The sequence below is a fragment of the Odocoileus virginianus genome, chromosome 14, assembly GCF_023699985.2.
Source record: "Odocoileus virginianus isolate 20LAN1187 ecotype Illinois chromosome 14, Ovbor_1.2, whole genome shotgun sequence".
NCBI lineage: Eukaryota > Metazoa > Chordata > Mammalia > Artiodactyla > Cervidae > Odocoileus > Odocoileus virginianus.
The window spans coordinates 60125907-60141134 of NC_069687.1; the positions used below are offsets into that span (position 1 = coordinate 60125907).

General features: G+C 39.9%; 1 protein-coding gene across 4 annotated transcripts in view; it reads left to right on the forward strand.

The window, feature by feature from the left end:
- The window catches only part of ARHGEF28 (Rho guanine nucleotide exchange factor 28), a 319641-nt gene that overhangs the window by 112858 nt on the left and 191555 nt on the right, over positions 1–15228 (forward strand). For all 4 annotated transcript variants that reach the window (XM_070476813.1, XM_070476812.1, XM_070476810.1 and 1 more), the window contains exon 3: positions 14125–14272. In XM_070476813.1, coding sequence (XP_070332914.1) covers positions 14125–14272 — 148 coding nt within the window. The remainder of the gene's footprint in view (positions 1–14124; positions 14273–15228) is intronic.

Below are 15228 nucleotides of genomic sequence, written 5' to 3' on the forward strand. Positions count from 1 at the left end.
CTGGGTTCCTGCAGTGGGCCCCCCTGATTCCACCCTTGTCCCATCACGGTCTAGTTCCAACATAGCTGCCAGAGTGATCCTTTTAACATAAAATTCAGATCTTGTCACCTTTCTACCCAAAAGAGTGCAATGGCTTCCTGCTGCAGAGTTAACACCCAAGTCCTTACAGTGGCCTTCCCTTACCCCTGACCTTGCCTCCCATTTCCCTTCTCTTCTGCTTCAACCAGCAGGTTTCCTTGCTGTTTTCCATACACTCTAGGGCACTTGCTGGTCTCTCAGCCTCACATGGTCTTTCACATCCACAGGCCTCACTCTCTTACTCTATGCAGCTATTAGAACATCACCTCAGCAGAGGGTTTGTCCTACTGACCTATGTAAAACATCTCTTTACCCCCACCTTATTTTTATCAGGTCTTCTGAATCACTCACATATATCAGAGGCTTAATTATTTGATCATTCTGTCTGTCTCCAGACTAGGATGATGGGATAGATGGTTTGTTTTAGCCACAACACTTAGCAGACACTCAGTACATACCTGGAATGAAGCATGGATATGTGGGGAGACATAGGGGCTGGTTTTGGCTACCTGGGGACCCATGGGCCAGTGTCTGACCTGTCTGTGTCTCTGGAGATTGTGAGGTTCAAGTGAGACAGCATACGCAAACACTTTGTGAATGGCGAAGCACTGAGGAGATGGAAAGTGTAATTGGTAACAAGGTTAATGCGTGCTTGGCCGCTTTGGATTGGTTCTCCTTGTGCTGGCCCCAAATGTGGTACCGTCTTGCTGCACTCTGTGCCAAGTTAGGAACAGGGAGCAGACTCCAGTTGACTTTTGACTGAATGGTACCTCTTGTGAAGCCAGCATCTGGAAGTCCTGGAATTAGGTCCTATTTTTCACTGGTTAAGAACCCTGAGAAGTTGACCTGAAGATTCAAAGAGAATCTTAAGGGGCAAAAAAGGACAAGGCCAGAAAAAGGGGCTCCTGAATTCTAAAGCCATTGTCAATTCTAAAGTGAGAATGAGGAAGGACTCTCTCAGGGCATCCTCCCCTTCCTCCTGCACTGTTGCCCATGACACAGGAAAGACAGAATTACTACAGTGGGGTTGTGGCAGGTAGCTGGATGTGAGGAGTTTGAAGACACATCCTCCTGCCTGTATGATGTGTCACAAAAGTGCACATTCTGTACTGTTTCTTTTGCCTCCAATTCTTTTTTAAAAATAATATTCTTATTTAATAGTCTCTTTCTTTTTTTTTTCTTTTTTTTTTTTTTTGCAATGCAAGAGCTCGTCTACTTTATTTTTTATTTTTATTTTTTTTATTTTATTTATTTATTTTTTTATTAGTTGGAGGCTAATTACTTTACATCATTACAGTAGTTTTTGTTATACACTGAAATGAATTAGCCATTGATTTACATGTATTCCCTCTTTCTTTTTTTGTCTGCGTTATATGCCATGTGGGATGTGGAATCTTAGTTCCCGACCAAGGATTGAACCTGTGCCCCTGCAGTGGGAGTGCAGAGTCTTAACTATCGGACCTTCAGGGAAGTCCCTGCCCTTAGTTCTTGATTTTGATCAGATGAAATGTTCTTTGCAGGCATCGAAATTCAGGTCCTTCCCCCTACCTCCCTTCTTTTTACAAAAGTTTCCACATTGCAGTTCCTGGGAGGGTGGATATTTGTGTCTCTTCTGCTTATTTTGATTTATCTATTATCCGTCTTTCTTGCCCTATTCCTGTTTCAGTTACATTCCACGGTGCTTTGTTTTTCTAGCCGTTTGTCCTCTTGCCATTGTTATCATGCCTCAGCCCTCTGCTGCTGCTGTTTTGGAGGAGGAAATGGCAACCCACTCCAGTGTTCTTGCCTGGAGAATCCCGGGGACAGAGGAGCCTGGTGGGCTGCCGTCTATGGGGTTGCACAGAGTCGGACACGACTGAAGCGACTTAGCAGTAGCAGCAGCTGTTTTATCCTTTCTCTCCCCACTGAGCCCTCATTTTCAGTCCTTTTCTTGCCTCCCATACATTCTTCGGGAGCTGAGGCTGACCTTGATTTCTGGACGCTCTTTCCTCACTGTCCTGCTTCTCTGGTTTCTGTGGCGTCATGGTTCCCGTCCTGTGACTGAGCCGACTTTTACCCGCATTGGTTCTGATTTGAGAAGGAGAAGAGTCACAAGGAGAGCCATGGGCCCTGAGAGCACTCTGAGGTTGAGCAGAGGTGATGGAGGTCTAGGGAGGGGAGAGACAAGAGCATGGAAGGATATGGATGTTTTGGGGACTGGGGAACTTTAGGGGAGTTTGCTTCTGATTCTAACTTGTTTCCATAAAGATTCTTCCCAGTCCTTTGGGGAAGGAGTAGGATTGACTCAGGGCCCGGCAGTTGTAGCTTGGAGCAATGAGAAGAAGATTGGAAGGAGAGTGAAGACATGGGCTCTAGCCCTGGGTCTGCTGTGTGATGGGACCCAGAACAGGTCACCTATCATGGTGGGCCTTCAGTTTCCTCACGTCACTGGCAAAGGCAGGGTTTTGATCCAGGTAAGTTTCTTTCAGCTGTATATTTTGTAAGTTTCAGAATCTATGCCTCAGGGTTCTGATTCTTTTATTTTACATGGGGCATTACTTGGCGGATCTTCTGTGTTCTTATTTAAGAAGGACCTGTGTGTGTGTGCATGAGTGTGTGCCTGTGTGCATTGGGGAGAGGGGTCTTGGTGTAGCTGGCCAGATGAGAGGGGTGCAGGGCTCCTTTCGTTTGTGCCCTCCTGAGAGGGACTTCCTGTGGAGTGCAGGAGCTCCGTGGCTTACCCTGAAATAAGAATGCAGATGGTGTGTCCCAGTTCTTTGTCTAGGAGAAACCAATTTACAGAGACTTCTGTTTCCTTGTATTCCTGGTAGTCTTTGGAATGGCGTGTTCAGTGGTATCAGCAGACCTACGCTGACTTTCAGACACCACTTGGTTTGACATAAATTTGTAGACTTCAAATGTTAGAAATAACCATGTGAGCTTACTGTCTGCATAGGTTCAACCTGAGTCTGAATTGATAAGTCATAGTGTTTATTGCTGTGAATATAAAGCTTGAGCTCTGAAATGTAAAATGAGTCCTATTAGGACTTTATTTTTCAACGCAGACTGGATAACAGAGGGTGTCCTAGAGTCAGAGAGGCCTTAGAGACCCTAAATAGATGGTGTTGAACCTTTTTTTTTTGAAGGAGGAATCTTTTTTTTCCCCACACGTAGTATTTTGGAGAATGTATAAACTTGATACAAACTTTATTATAAATGTATTCTTTGAATTTGTTACATTTGTTAATTCAGTTAGAACAATGACTTAGCCTAGGAGTACAAATCTTCTCCAATGTATCAAAATTTGGTAAATAATACATTTAAGTGAATTAAATATTTTTAGATATAAATGTAACTGAAAACATAGTTTCCAAAATGAAATTTAAAAGGAATATTTGCAAAGTCTCAACCTTCCTCTGTTAAAATCTGTGGTTCCCCTGATGTCAGTTTGAAAACCACCAATTCAGAGAATGAAAAATATAAACTAAATATCAATCCAAGGAGCTAAGAAATAAACCAAAGCGAAAGAATATGGGAGAAATTAAATAAGCAAATTCCAATCACCACTTATCTAGACCTCCCATTTTTTTCATATTGACACTGGTAATGTAGAATTATATTCACGGTATTATCAACTTTAGATTTTGAAGCCTAAATAGTTAGCCTCATTCTCTTAGAATAAACAAAAAAGCAAAGGAAAAACAAAAATCAAAGTCTCCATCTTCCGCTAGTGCTTATTCCTCCCAAGATGAAGTCATTCATGTCATCTTTGGACACCTCTGATCCTTAGAAGGCTCTCACTGTAGAGCTGAACTCTGTGCCCTGTCTTTCCCTCCATTGTTTTATGCTTCTCCCCTGGGGCCTGCAGAACATGTCTAACTGCTTGTCTGCATGGCAGATCCTGGTATTTGTGACGGTGACGGTTTACTCATGAGTCTTTTCTCCTTTGGCAAAACAGTCCCAGTTCCTTCAATTGTTCTGCCATATGGGAGCATGGTTTCTGTGTCCCTGCAGCATCCTTGTCATTTTTCTCTGCACGTGTTGGCAGTTTGGTCTGTATGTTTTACAGTATTCCATGGCCCAGGTATGTCTGATAGGTATAGAGAAGAGCTGGGTGATATCATTTTTAAGGAACTTACTGGATTTTCCTCAATGCAGAGTTGGGCAGAATTAGCATCGGGTGGCTGTCTCAGTGATAACTCATGTTAGTTGATTATTGACTAAAACCCCCAACTATTAAGCAGTATTTTGTTTCATTCTTAATTTTTTTCAGTTGATTATTTTGGAACCAAGGGCAGGACATTTAGTCTTCAAGAAATATTGATAATGGAAGGGTAGCGATTATACTTTAAGTATTCTTATATCCAACCTAGTATATTTCCTACTATGATCTACTTGAAGTATCAGTTATGTGTTTTCAATTTCTAGGAGTTCTGTGTTTTTATGGAATCTGTGAATAAGTTAGTGATGTTAAAAGGAAATAAGCTAAACAACTTTTTAAAGCCTGCTTCTGGCCTTGTGAGAAATCTGGAGTCATTTTCTGACCGTCATCATAAATCGTTTTTTACTCAAGTCAGCTATGTTACAGAAACAAAGGCTATTTTAATTCTATAGTGGTGAATCATTTCATCAAGTGGGAAAATCTTCAAGAATTTTTTATGTTTGTGTTTAACTGAGTATAATGCAGAGGTTTGGATAATGGATGCCTTTTAAAATAAATATTGCTATATACATTTAATTTATGGCAGTTATTCCTTTTGATTAAGTAATCTGGTGATTGTGTAATTCATGTTTATTTCCTTGTCAGTTTTGTCTGTCTGTCACTATCGAGAAAGGCATGTTAAAGTTTCCCATTGTGATTATGGATTTTTCAATTTCTTCTTTTTGGATTTGATATTTTTTCTTTTATATATTTTGAAGCTATTTATTAGATGCATACGGATTTAGTACTGTATCAGCTTGTTTAGCTTACACTTTATGATGAAAATTTCCTCTTTCTCTAGTAATATGTTTTGATTTAAAAACTACTTCGATATTGCTTTGGCTATATTGGCTTCCTTTTGGTTTGTGTTACATAGTGTTTCTTTTTACTTAAACTTTCTGCTTAATTTTTACAGTGTATCTCTTGTAAGCAGCATATAGTTATTGTTACTGTTCATAAATTGTTCTTGTTTTTGAAAACCCATACTTAACTGCCTCAGCATTGTATTGGGATCAGTTAGTCTGTTTATATTAAAACTGCTGATACAAGTGGATTTATATCTATCATATAACTCTATTTGACATGTTTTACTTTCTTAATTTCTCCTATCTTATGCTTTTGATTATTTTTTATTTCATTTTTACTCTATAACTTGTTAACTATACATTCTTTCCCATTCTGTTAGTAGTAGATTTGACATATTATATAGTAAGTTGTTACTTTTAATGCTTTCCCAAAACTCTTAGATACTCAAATTCTACTTCCCTTTTGTGTTACTGTAGTCAGATATTGTAGTTGTACAAATATTTAAAACTCCATGACCTTATAATTATTATTTTGTACATTAGGTATTAATTATATTTACTCACATCATTGTGCCTCATTGCCTCTTGTATTTTCACGTTTCTGTTTGAGATCATTTTACTTTTACTTGAATATGTTGTTTTAGTAATTCTTTTAGTGCTGACAGGGAATTCCCTCAGTATTTGTCTTAAACAGTTAATTTCAGCTTCATTTTTAAGAATGTTTTTGTTAGGCCTGGAATTTTAGGTCATCAACTTCTTTTACTACTTTAAAGATGTCATTCCATTCTCTTCTAGCTTCTATAACTTCTCAGAATGGTTCTGCCCTTTCCAGAGTTTTAATTACATTTTATTCACATTTCCATAGTTTTCTGATGCTTTTAAGAATATTACTTTTAATTTTTCCATCTTTGTTTTCTTGTTATCAGCAAGAATGTTAGCCTATCCTACTCTATTTCATCCTGTTGGGGGAAAAAAGCCATTTCTACCCCAAAAGCTAATTCTGAAGAAATGTCTTGTGAGTCTTTTAGCTCATATTGGTTTAACGTGTCTTAAAAAAATGACATTCTGATATTTCCCCCTGGACTTAACCAATTCAATTCATATTCAACTGGATTTTATTGACGTAGATTTGGTTTGGACGATAAGTTTTAGTGATCTTGATATTTTTACGCTATGCAAAAGATGCTTTAATTATATAGAGTGAAGTCAGTCAGAAAGAAAAACAAATGTCATATACTAATGCATATATATGGAATGTAGAAAGATGGTACTGATGAAATTATTTGCAGGGCAGCAATGGAGACACAGAACTAGAGAACAGACTTACGGACACGGGGCCGGGGGGTGAGGGTGTGGAGAAAGGAAAGGGTGGGATGTATGGAGACAGTAACAGAAACTTACATGACTATATGTAAAATAGATAGCCAATGGGAATTAGCTATATGACTCAGGGAACTCAAATCAGGGCTCTGTAACAACCTAGAGGTGGGAGGGAGGGTGAAGAGGGAGGAGACACATGTATACCTATGACTGATTCATGCTGATGTTTGGCAGAACTCAACATGATTCTTTAAAGCAATTATCCTTCACTTAAAAAGTAAATTAGAAAAAGCTGTTTTAAGCATGTTTTACTTATTTTTTAAATTTAATTTAATTTTTAACTGGAGGATAATTTCTTTACAATACAGTCATGGTTTCTGCCATACGTCAACATGAATCGGTCACAGGCATAAGAGGTCCCTCCCTCGTAAACCTCCCTCCCACCTCCCTCCCCATCTCACCCCTCTAGGCTGTCACAGAGCACCAGCTTTGGCTTCCCTGCATGCTTAATTTTTTGGCCATATCACAAGTCATGTGGGATTTAATTCCCCAACCAGGAATCGATCCCATACCTTCTGCATTGGGAAGACAGAGGTCTCAACCACTGGAGCACCAGGCAAGTCACTTCAAACATGGTTTAAATCGGTGGTCCTTAACCTTTTGGAATCATAAGCTCCTTGTACCTTCCGAGGACTCTGGTTAAAAGATAGACTTCTACTGTCCCAGGTGAATGCTTAAAACTGTATGAAGCATATTCTTCATGGGCCTTAAGGAACATTTCTCCTACATCCCATTCTCTCTCCATACCATGTCTACCCATGGGTTTCAGGATGAGAATCATTATATTCAGTATAAAATAAATGTTAAGTGAAAGGTGTAGATAAGTCAATTAATACCTGAGCACTTGCTGTTTGTACAGGGACTTGTTGGGGAGGAAAGTGTGCTGGGCCTGAAACAGGGAGATCTAGATTTGATTTGTGGCTTTGCCATATGCTGGGCCTGATAGTATCAGTGTTCTCATTTATAAAATAAAGATAGTAACACTTCCCAGGCATTACTGTGGGAATGAGATGAGAAAATACACAAGAAATCACTTAATAAATTGAGGAGTACTGTTCACATAAAAAATAATAAATGTATGTGTATCAGTTCAGTTTAGTTGCTCAGTCCTGTCTGACTCTTTGCAACCCCATGAATCACAGCACGCCAGGCCTCCCTGTCCATCACCAACTCCCGGAGTTTACTCAAACTCATGTCCATCGAGTCGCTGATGCTATCCAGCCATCTCATCTTCTGTCGTCCCCTTCTCCTCCTGCCCCCAATCCCTCCCAGCATCAAGGTCTTTTCCGATGAGTCAATTCTTTGCATGAGGTGGCCAAAGTATTGGAGTTTCAGCTTCAGCATCAGTCCTTCCAATGAACACCCAGGACTGATCTCCCTCAGGATGGACTGGTTGTATCTCTTTGCAGTCCAAGGGACTCTCAAGAGTCTCCTCCAACACCACAGTTCAAAAGCATCAATTTTTCAGCTCTCAGCTTTCTTCACAGTCCAACTCTCACGTCCATACATGACCACTGGAAAAACCATAGCCTCGACTAGATGGACCTTTGTTGGCAAAGTAATGCCTCTGCTTTTTAATATGCTATCTATGTATGTGTATAGATGTGCATTTATATATAATATGTACACACAGTATATAGGAAATCAGTTTTCCTTTTTCAAACTTTGTTTAAAGAAGTACTTCAGCTAAATACAGTAATTAGAAATGAGACTTTTTGCCCATAGCACTTTCTTTGAAATTTTTCTTAAGGAATGTAAAGATAATATAACTTGGGGTGAGGCAGAAAAGAAGAAATCCAATACTGTTAATCTGGCTCTGAAATCCTATTAGTGTTGATTCTAACTAGTATCTGTACTTTTATTCATTTACCTATGGCATGGGACAATGTATCTCTTTAAAGTGTATTTTTTTAAGGATCTTACAACATTTAACACACTTTTCTCTGCAGAGAAGTCTCTGGGTAAAATTACTATTTTTGTTGTTACTGTAAAGAGAACAAGTTTCAAATATTAAAAATAATCAAATTTGATAGAATGTGTTATTTATATTACAATTATGGTTTTAATGGCATGTATTAGGAAACATTCATTGTGATATTTGACATATCAGTTAACACCTTCATTGTGCTTCTATTAAAAATTATCCCATATGAAGTCTGTGTAGAATACTAGAACAGCTTAGAAAACCACAGTCTTACTGTCATATTAAAAGGTGACAATTATCAATAAAAAGCATTTTTAAATTCCCATTTTTGTTTGTTACTATAAAAGCTAGCATTCTTAACATTTTTGGAATCTTTGAATGCCTTTGAGAATGTGATGAAAACCGTAAACTGTTCCTTAGAAAACTGGACTCAGTGCTAAGTCGCTTCAGTCATGTCTGACTCTTTACAGCCTTGTGGACGGCAGCCCACCAGACTCTTCTGTCTATGGGGATTATCCAGGCAAGAATACTGGAATGGGTTGCCATGCCCTCCTCCAGGGGACCTTCCTGCCCCAGGGATCAAACTCAAGCTCTTAAGACTCATCCATTGGCAGGTGGATTCTTTACCACTAGCGCCACCTGGAAACCCCTAGAAAACTGCACGCACATGCGGATAAACAGTTTTGTTAATAATTTTTAGTTTCTCAGACCACCTGAAACCCAGATGGACTCTTCCTGTAGACCTGGATTAAAGAAACCTCACTGTAAAAAGGTATATGCTTGCACACTTCATTCTCTTTGTCATCATTTGAATCTATACATTTGTCTATTCTCTGTCGGGCCAGGTGGTTCAGAAAGTGGATAGTTAAGGTTGTTGTCCAGCAGGTGACACTTATTAACAAAGTATATACAGGTGTGTTGTCTATAGAGGGTGAGAGAGGAAAGGGAAAGAGGGAGGGAGAACATTCATACAGGAATACCTAATGCTCAGATTAAGATAATATAGCCACCAAGTTATTCAGGGCATTAGAGAACTTGACTTAGAGCCCATTATAGATTAATGAAAAATATTTAGAATATGCACATCAATGTCACTGTCCATTTTCCTCTTAAATGCCATTGGAAGATGAGTTAAGAGAGTTGGAAGAAATACTTTAAGATGGTAATAAATACATTTACTACCTCTTTGGTTCCTTCAAGAAGAAATACATAGATGTCATAGCATTTCAGCAGAAGACTTGATCGTGAGCATTATTGATGAGTTTTCCAAGTAGAATTTCTCCAGGGGGATGCTTGATGGTAAAAAAAAAAAGTGTTGGTTTAATTAATTTTTGGGGTCTATGCTTATACTGAGAGATATTTAGTGTGATTAGACTTAGTTTAGGTTTTCTGCTTTACTTTTATTACTCCTGTTTTCCACATTACCTGACCTTTAGTGGTTTTATGGGAGTACTCTAGTGCTTTTGGTTTGGGCATGAGAAGGTAATAGGAGAAAGGGGATGGTTGCGATGTTGCTTTCAACTTTTTCATTTGCAAAAGTGAAGATTTTTACCTGACTAAGGCAAAGGTAGGGGCTTCCCTGGTAGCTCAGCTGGTAAGGAATCTGCCTGCAATGCAGGAGACCCCAGTTTGATCCCTGGGTCAGGAAGGTCTCCTGGAGAAGGGACAGGCTACCCCCTCCAGTTTTCTTGGGCTTCCCTGGTGGCTCAGAGGGTAAAGAATCTGCCTTCAATGTGGGAGACCTGGGTTTGTTCATTGGGTTCGGAAGATCCCCTGGAGAACGGAATGGCTACTCACGCCAGTATTCTTGCCTGGAGAATTCCATGGACAGAGAGCTTGGCAGGCTACATTCCATGGGATTGCAGAGAGTTGGACATGACTGAGCAGTATCACTTTCTTTCAAGGCAAAGGTGAACTTAGATAAATAGAAGAGAGAAGACTAAGATTCTTTAAATCAAGATTTAATCAGGCAACTATCAATATTGGCTTTGATAAAAGTGGCCAATAAATTGCAGCAGCAGTGGAAAAAATATGAATTAAATCAGCGAGAAGCTGTTTATCTGGTAACTTAGGGAATAATAAAAAAGGAAGTTTTGGCAAAGTTGGAATAAAAATAGTATTCTTGACTAGTACAGGTGATGATGAGAACTGGTATATTTTTTAACTTTTATTTTGTATTGGGGTATAGCTGATTAATGTTGTGATAGTTTTAGGTGAACAGGGAAGGGACTCAGCCATGCACATACATGTATTGATTTAAAAGTTGATACATTTTTGGAGAGCGATCACACACATTGTGACAATTGTGTCCATTCTTGGCCTCATTTCTGGAATTCTACTCTAAAAAAGTAATTTAAAGAAATAAAAACAATAGGCATGAAAGTACTTAATGTAGTATTTTTTAATAATGTTAACAAGCTGGAAATACCCATAATGTACAATAGAGGAATGGTTAAGTAAATTAGGGAACATCAGACAACTTGATGGAATGCAATTAAAAATGGTGCCAAAATTGTAACAACATAGAAAAATACTTTGGATAGGAGAAAAGTACAACCATATGTGTATTTATGCCATGAGTATAACTATGTAATAATTAGCTGTGCATTGAACAAAGATTGGATGGAAATAGGAAAAATTTTTAAAGTTTGATAAATTAGGGTGGTGTTAGTATAGATGAAGTTTATATATCTTTGTTATTTTGTTCAAAAATGAAAAGTTTGTGACAGTTTTCTAATTTTATGCATTTATGGATTATGTTGAACACTGTATTAATGGGGAATTTAACTATTTGATGTGAAGAATGTTTTTGCCTCTAATAGATAGTTACTGTTCCAAAATGGTTTACTGAGTAGTGCATTCTTTCCCCACTGGTTTGAAATGCCACCTTCCTTCATTGTTACATAATTTCCATGGCAGGGGCAAGTTTTGATACCCCCACCCCAGCTCAAACCTTATTCTCTTTCCCAAAACTTTTGTTTCCAGTCTTGTGTATTTATCCTTCCACATGAACTTTGGAGTAAGTTTGTTGATTTTCATTTGACAAATTTAGTTTTGGTTTTAATTGGAGTGTATTAAATCTATAGATTAATTTGGGAAAATAATTTTGCCTCTTAAGCCTCCTGGTGTTTCCAGAAGTTTCAGTGAAATAGCTGAGTTTTTAAAATTTTATTTGGGATAGAGTGAATTAACAGGTGATAACATTTGTCTTTTTTCTGTGTAGAAGCAGAATGATTCTGATACTGATGCCAGCATTCACTTACAAAAGTTTCTAGTTTTCAATTGCCTAAAACAAAGTATGCAGTTGAGTCCAGATGGGGAAGTGATGGAGACACACTGGAAATCTGTACATTGGAGTTTATGTTTGCCATTAGTAAAATGGACTTTTGGGAAAAGCAGATTTTGAATGGCCACAGTGGTTAGGAAGTCCTTACTGTCAGGCATAGACTGTCACCTGTGGCTGATTGATTAGGGTTACTTGTTCCTCAGCACATTTTCAGAGTCTCTTTCCTCCTGCTGGTCTCCTTTGTAGCTTTATCTAAATTTCTTTTGAACTTTATTTAACTTTTCTGGGTGAAATGTTTTCATCCTTTCCTATTTTCTTTCCCTGTTTTCCTCTCCTGCCACCCCCTTCTGTCTCACTGGGTCTCTTTGATGGTTTCTGTTATCACTTCCTCCCTCCTCCTCCCCTAATATTCTTCACGACATCTTTCCAATTTCTTTGTGATTAGCAAATAAGAGACTCTCTTTCTTGTTGAATGTTATTCTTAATGCTAGGATTCTGGACATCTCCTTAATGTCTGCATCTTATTTCTCACCTGTTTCTTATCTTCTTTGGCCAATGTAAAGCATGCTGTGGTCTTGAAAGGGAGGCATAATTGAATTGTAAAACTCTACTGTTTGGGGCTGTATTGCATTGAAAAGGGTTGCAGTTAAACTCTTTCGTTAGGCATAGTCCTGGTTCACCAAACCAAATAAAATATAATCTGATCGTTGTTTTGAAAAGATGTAGATTAGATATGCTTTTGATCTGTGGAAACCTTTGGACCTGTTGGTACAGTTTATTTTCCAACATTTAAAAAAAAAATATCACCAACGTGTCAGTTTAGATTTTGTCTGTGGGTAATTAGCAGTCTCTTTAGAAACCAGGAGCATGACTAAAGCAAACTGGTCTTCCTTTTTTAGGAAATGAAATTTCATCTAAGTTTCCTCTGTCTTGTCAGACAGTTGTTACTGTTTTTTGCTTTTCAGATCCCCTTCCTGAACTTTTTTTTTTTTTGAAACTATTGCATGGTAGATTTTCCTTGGCATGTTGTTTTCGATTGATTGTGTGTATATATATTTCGTGTGCATGTGTGCATGTGCTTACATGCTGCTCACGAGCCTGCTCACAGGCAGATTAAGGATAATTCAAAATAGGGAACTGGTGGTTTTTTCCCCTGAACGCCACAGTTTGTGTTTATTCTTATTTATGATTCAAGATGATGTTTTTTTGTGTATGGTGCATTGCAAACCACTGGGAAGACATAGTCTGTTTATTTAAAAATTTTAGCCAGAATAACCATGTAGTTACTGAAAGGATGAAGTCCACGCTGATTTTGTTTTTGGTCCTGACTGGTCTGCCTCTTTGTATCCTATGGAATATCATGCTGACTGATATGCATCAGAGGCTAACAGATGTGAGGGAGACTGGGGGCGCCTTTCGTCTTCACTTTTTCTCCTGTCACAGGATGAGGAACTCTGGAAGCGTTTTGTTTTTGTTGGGCAGGTGCACAAAAGCCCACATCCTTCTCCACGCTGGACTGAGCCTGGAGCTCTCTACCTCTTGGTTTCTATTTCCCAGCCACTCCCGCAAGCGGGGTGCTGTGTACCTGCTCCCTGGAGGCCCCCTTTGTACTGCCTTTTGTATTGGAGGAGAGGGAGTGTCCTGAATCCTTGGCAGTCCGGCAGGCTCATCCACCCCTGGTGTTTGGGCTGTAGCACTGGCTGACCGCCCCACACCACCCCTGGATGTGATATACTGGGGAGTGCTAGCCTGCTGCCTGCTTCTGACATGACTTCTATCCTTCCGCCCTCCCTCCTTCCCTCCCTCCCTCAGACTGTGCCTCAGTGACCCAGGGTGGCAGCTCCCCTCCTTGGACCCTGGGTATTTAGCAGGGATTGGTGCCAGCCGGAAGCTTTTCTATAGAAGGTGTGAGGCCAGGCTGGGTGAGAAAGTGGACCTGGAAATCCCTCAGAGGAGACCAACAGTGGTGAGAAAGGGCATGCCAACTGTTGGATCCCATAGGTCTATTTATTTGGCAGTGCTTGAGGAGACTCAAAGTTCTCATAAGCTGCTTTGGTCTAGTATATAGGCCCCAGCTAAGAATAATTGTTTTGAAGTTTTACACTATGGTGGTATCGCAGGTGCGGGAAAACATAAATACAAGCAGTACGTTCTTCAGGTAGGAATTCAAAGAAAGTAAAGAACAACAAAGTATCATCTAATCAATAAAAATATTCTTTTCTGTGCCCTAACTTCTTCACTTTTGAAAGCAGAACAAACCAGCTCTGACACGCATACATAAATAGATCAGAAAGCATCTCCCTGAGGTCCAAAATGCTGTTGTTGGGAGGAAGGATTCATGATATTTGGGCTCGCCCTGGTGAAGTGAACATAACAAAGGACCCTGTTTTGGCCCGGGGCCCTTGTTATTGTGCTTTCTTAGAGCCAGGACAAGGAAATGTGATGATGCCGTGACTTGTTCCTTTTTCAGGGGCAGATGACAGTCTGCGCGAAGTTTGGCAAAAATGTTTATCTTCCTAAAGATGCTGAGTTTTACTTTATTTATAATGGATCTCATCAGAGACACATCGTGATTGCAGAGCGCACAGAGGATAATGTTCTCCAGTCCAGCGTTCCAGGTGAGCCGCACGTGTGTGTGTGTCTGTGTGTGCCAGTGTGTGTGTGTGTGTGTGTATCTGTGTGTGTCTGTGTGTGTGTCTATGTGTATCTGTGTGTGTGTGTGCATCTGTGTGTGTGTCTGTGTGTATCTGTGTGTGTGTGTCTCTCTCTCTCTGTGTATCTGTGTGTGTGTGTATGTGTGTGTGTGTCTGTGTGTGTGTGTCTGTGTCTGTGTGTGTATCTGTGTGTGTGTGTCTGTATGTGTCTGTGTGTGTGTGTATCTGTGTGTCTCTCTGTGTGTGTGTCTCTGTGTGTGTGTGTGTCTGTATGTGTGTCTCTCTATGTGTGTGTGTCTGTGTGTTGTGTGTGTGTGTGTGTACTCACACTGGGTTATTATCTCATGTCTGAGGCTCTTCCAGGTGTGTCTGCAGCTCCCCAAGCAGCCACGTCTTAGACTTGCCCTCCAGACTGGGGAGGGGGGTCTGGATGCAGTCTGTTAATATTGCCTCCTGTCGTCCTGACACCCGTGCCCAGGGACAGCTCGGGGAGACCTGAGACGCCTGACACCATCGTAATTCCGTCTTCCTCGTTCTCCTGTGGTTGGTCCAGCAGCCTCTCTCTGCTTTGCTCCCTGGGGTGGCTGGGGCTCCTCACTCGGCATCCTGTCCATTCAGATGTTTCCTTGTTGGATCTCAGGCTCCATAACTTTCTCATCGCACCACCATTCACATTCTGAAACCTGTAGTTCTCCCAAATGTCTTCAAGTAGCACAGTGACAGATGACAAGTTACAGGCTAACAGCCCTCCTTAGGGACAGTTCTTTTGTATTTTCAGTAGGTGTGTGTTGTGCATCTGACAGCAAGTGCTAATCTAAAGGTGCAATTAAGGCATCATTTACCTGCAGGAAAGGAGAGTTTTTGTTGTTTGTCTTGTTTGTTGATTGGTTGATTTCAACTGTGGGTCTTTAAGACCCCTT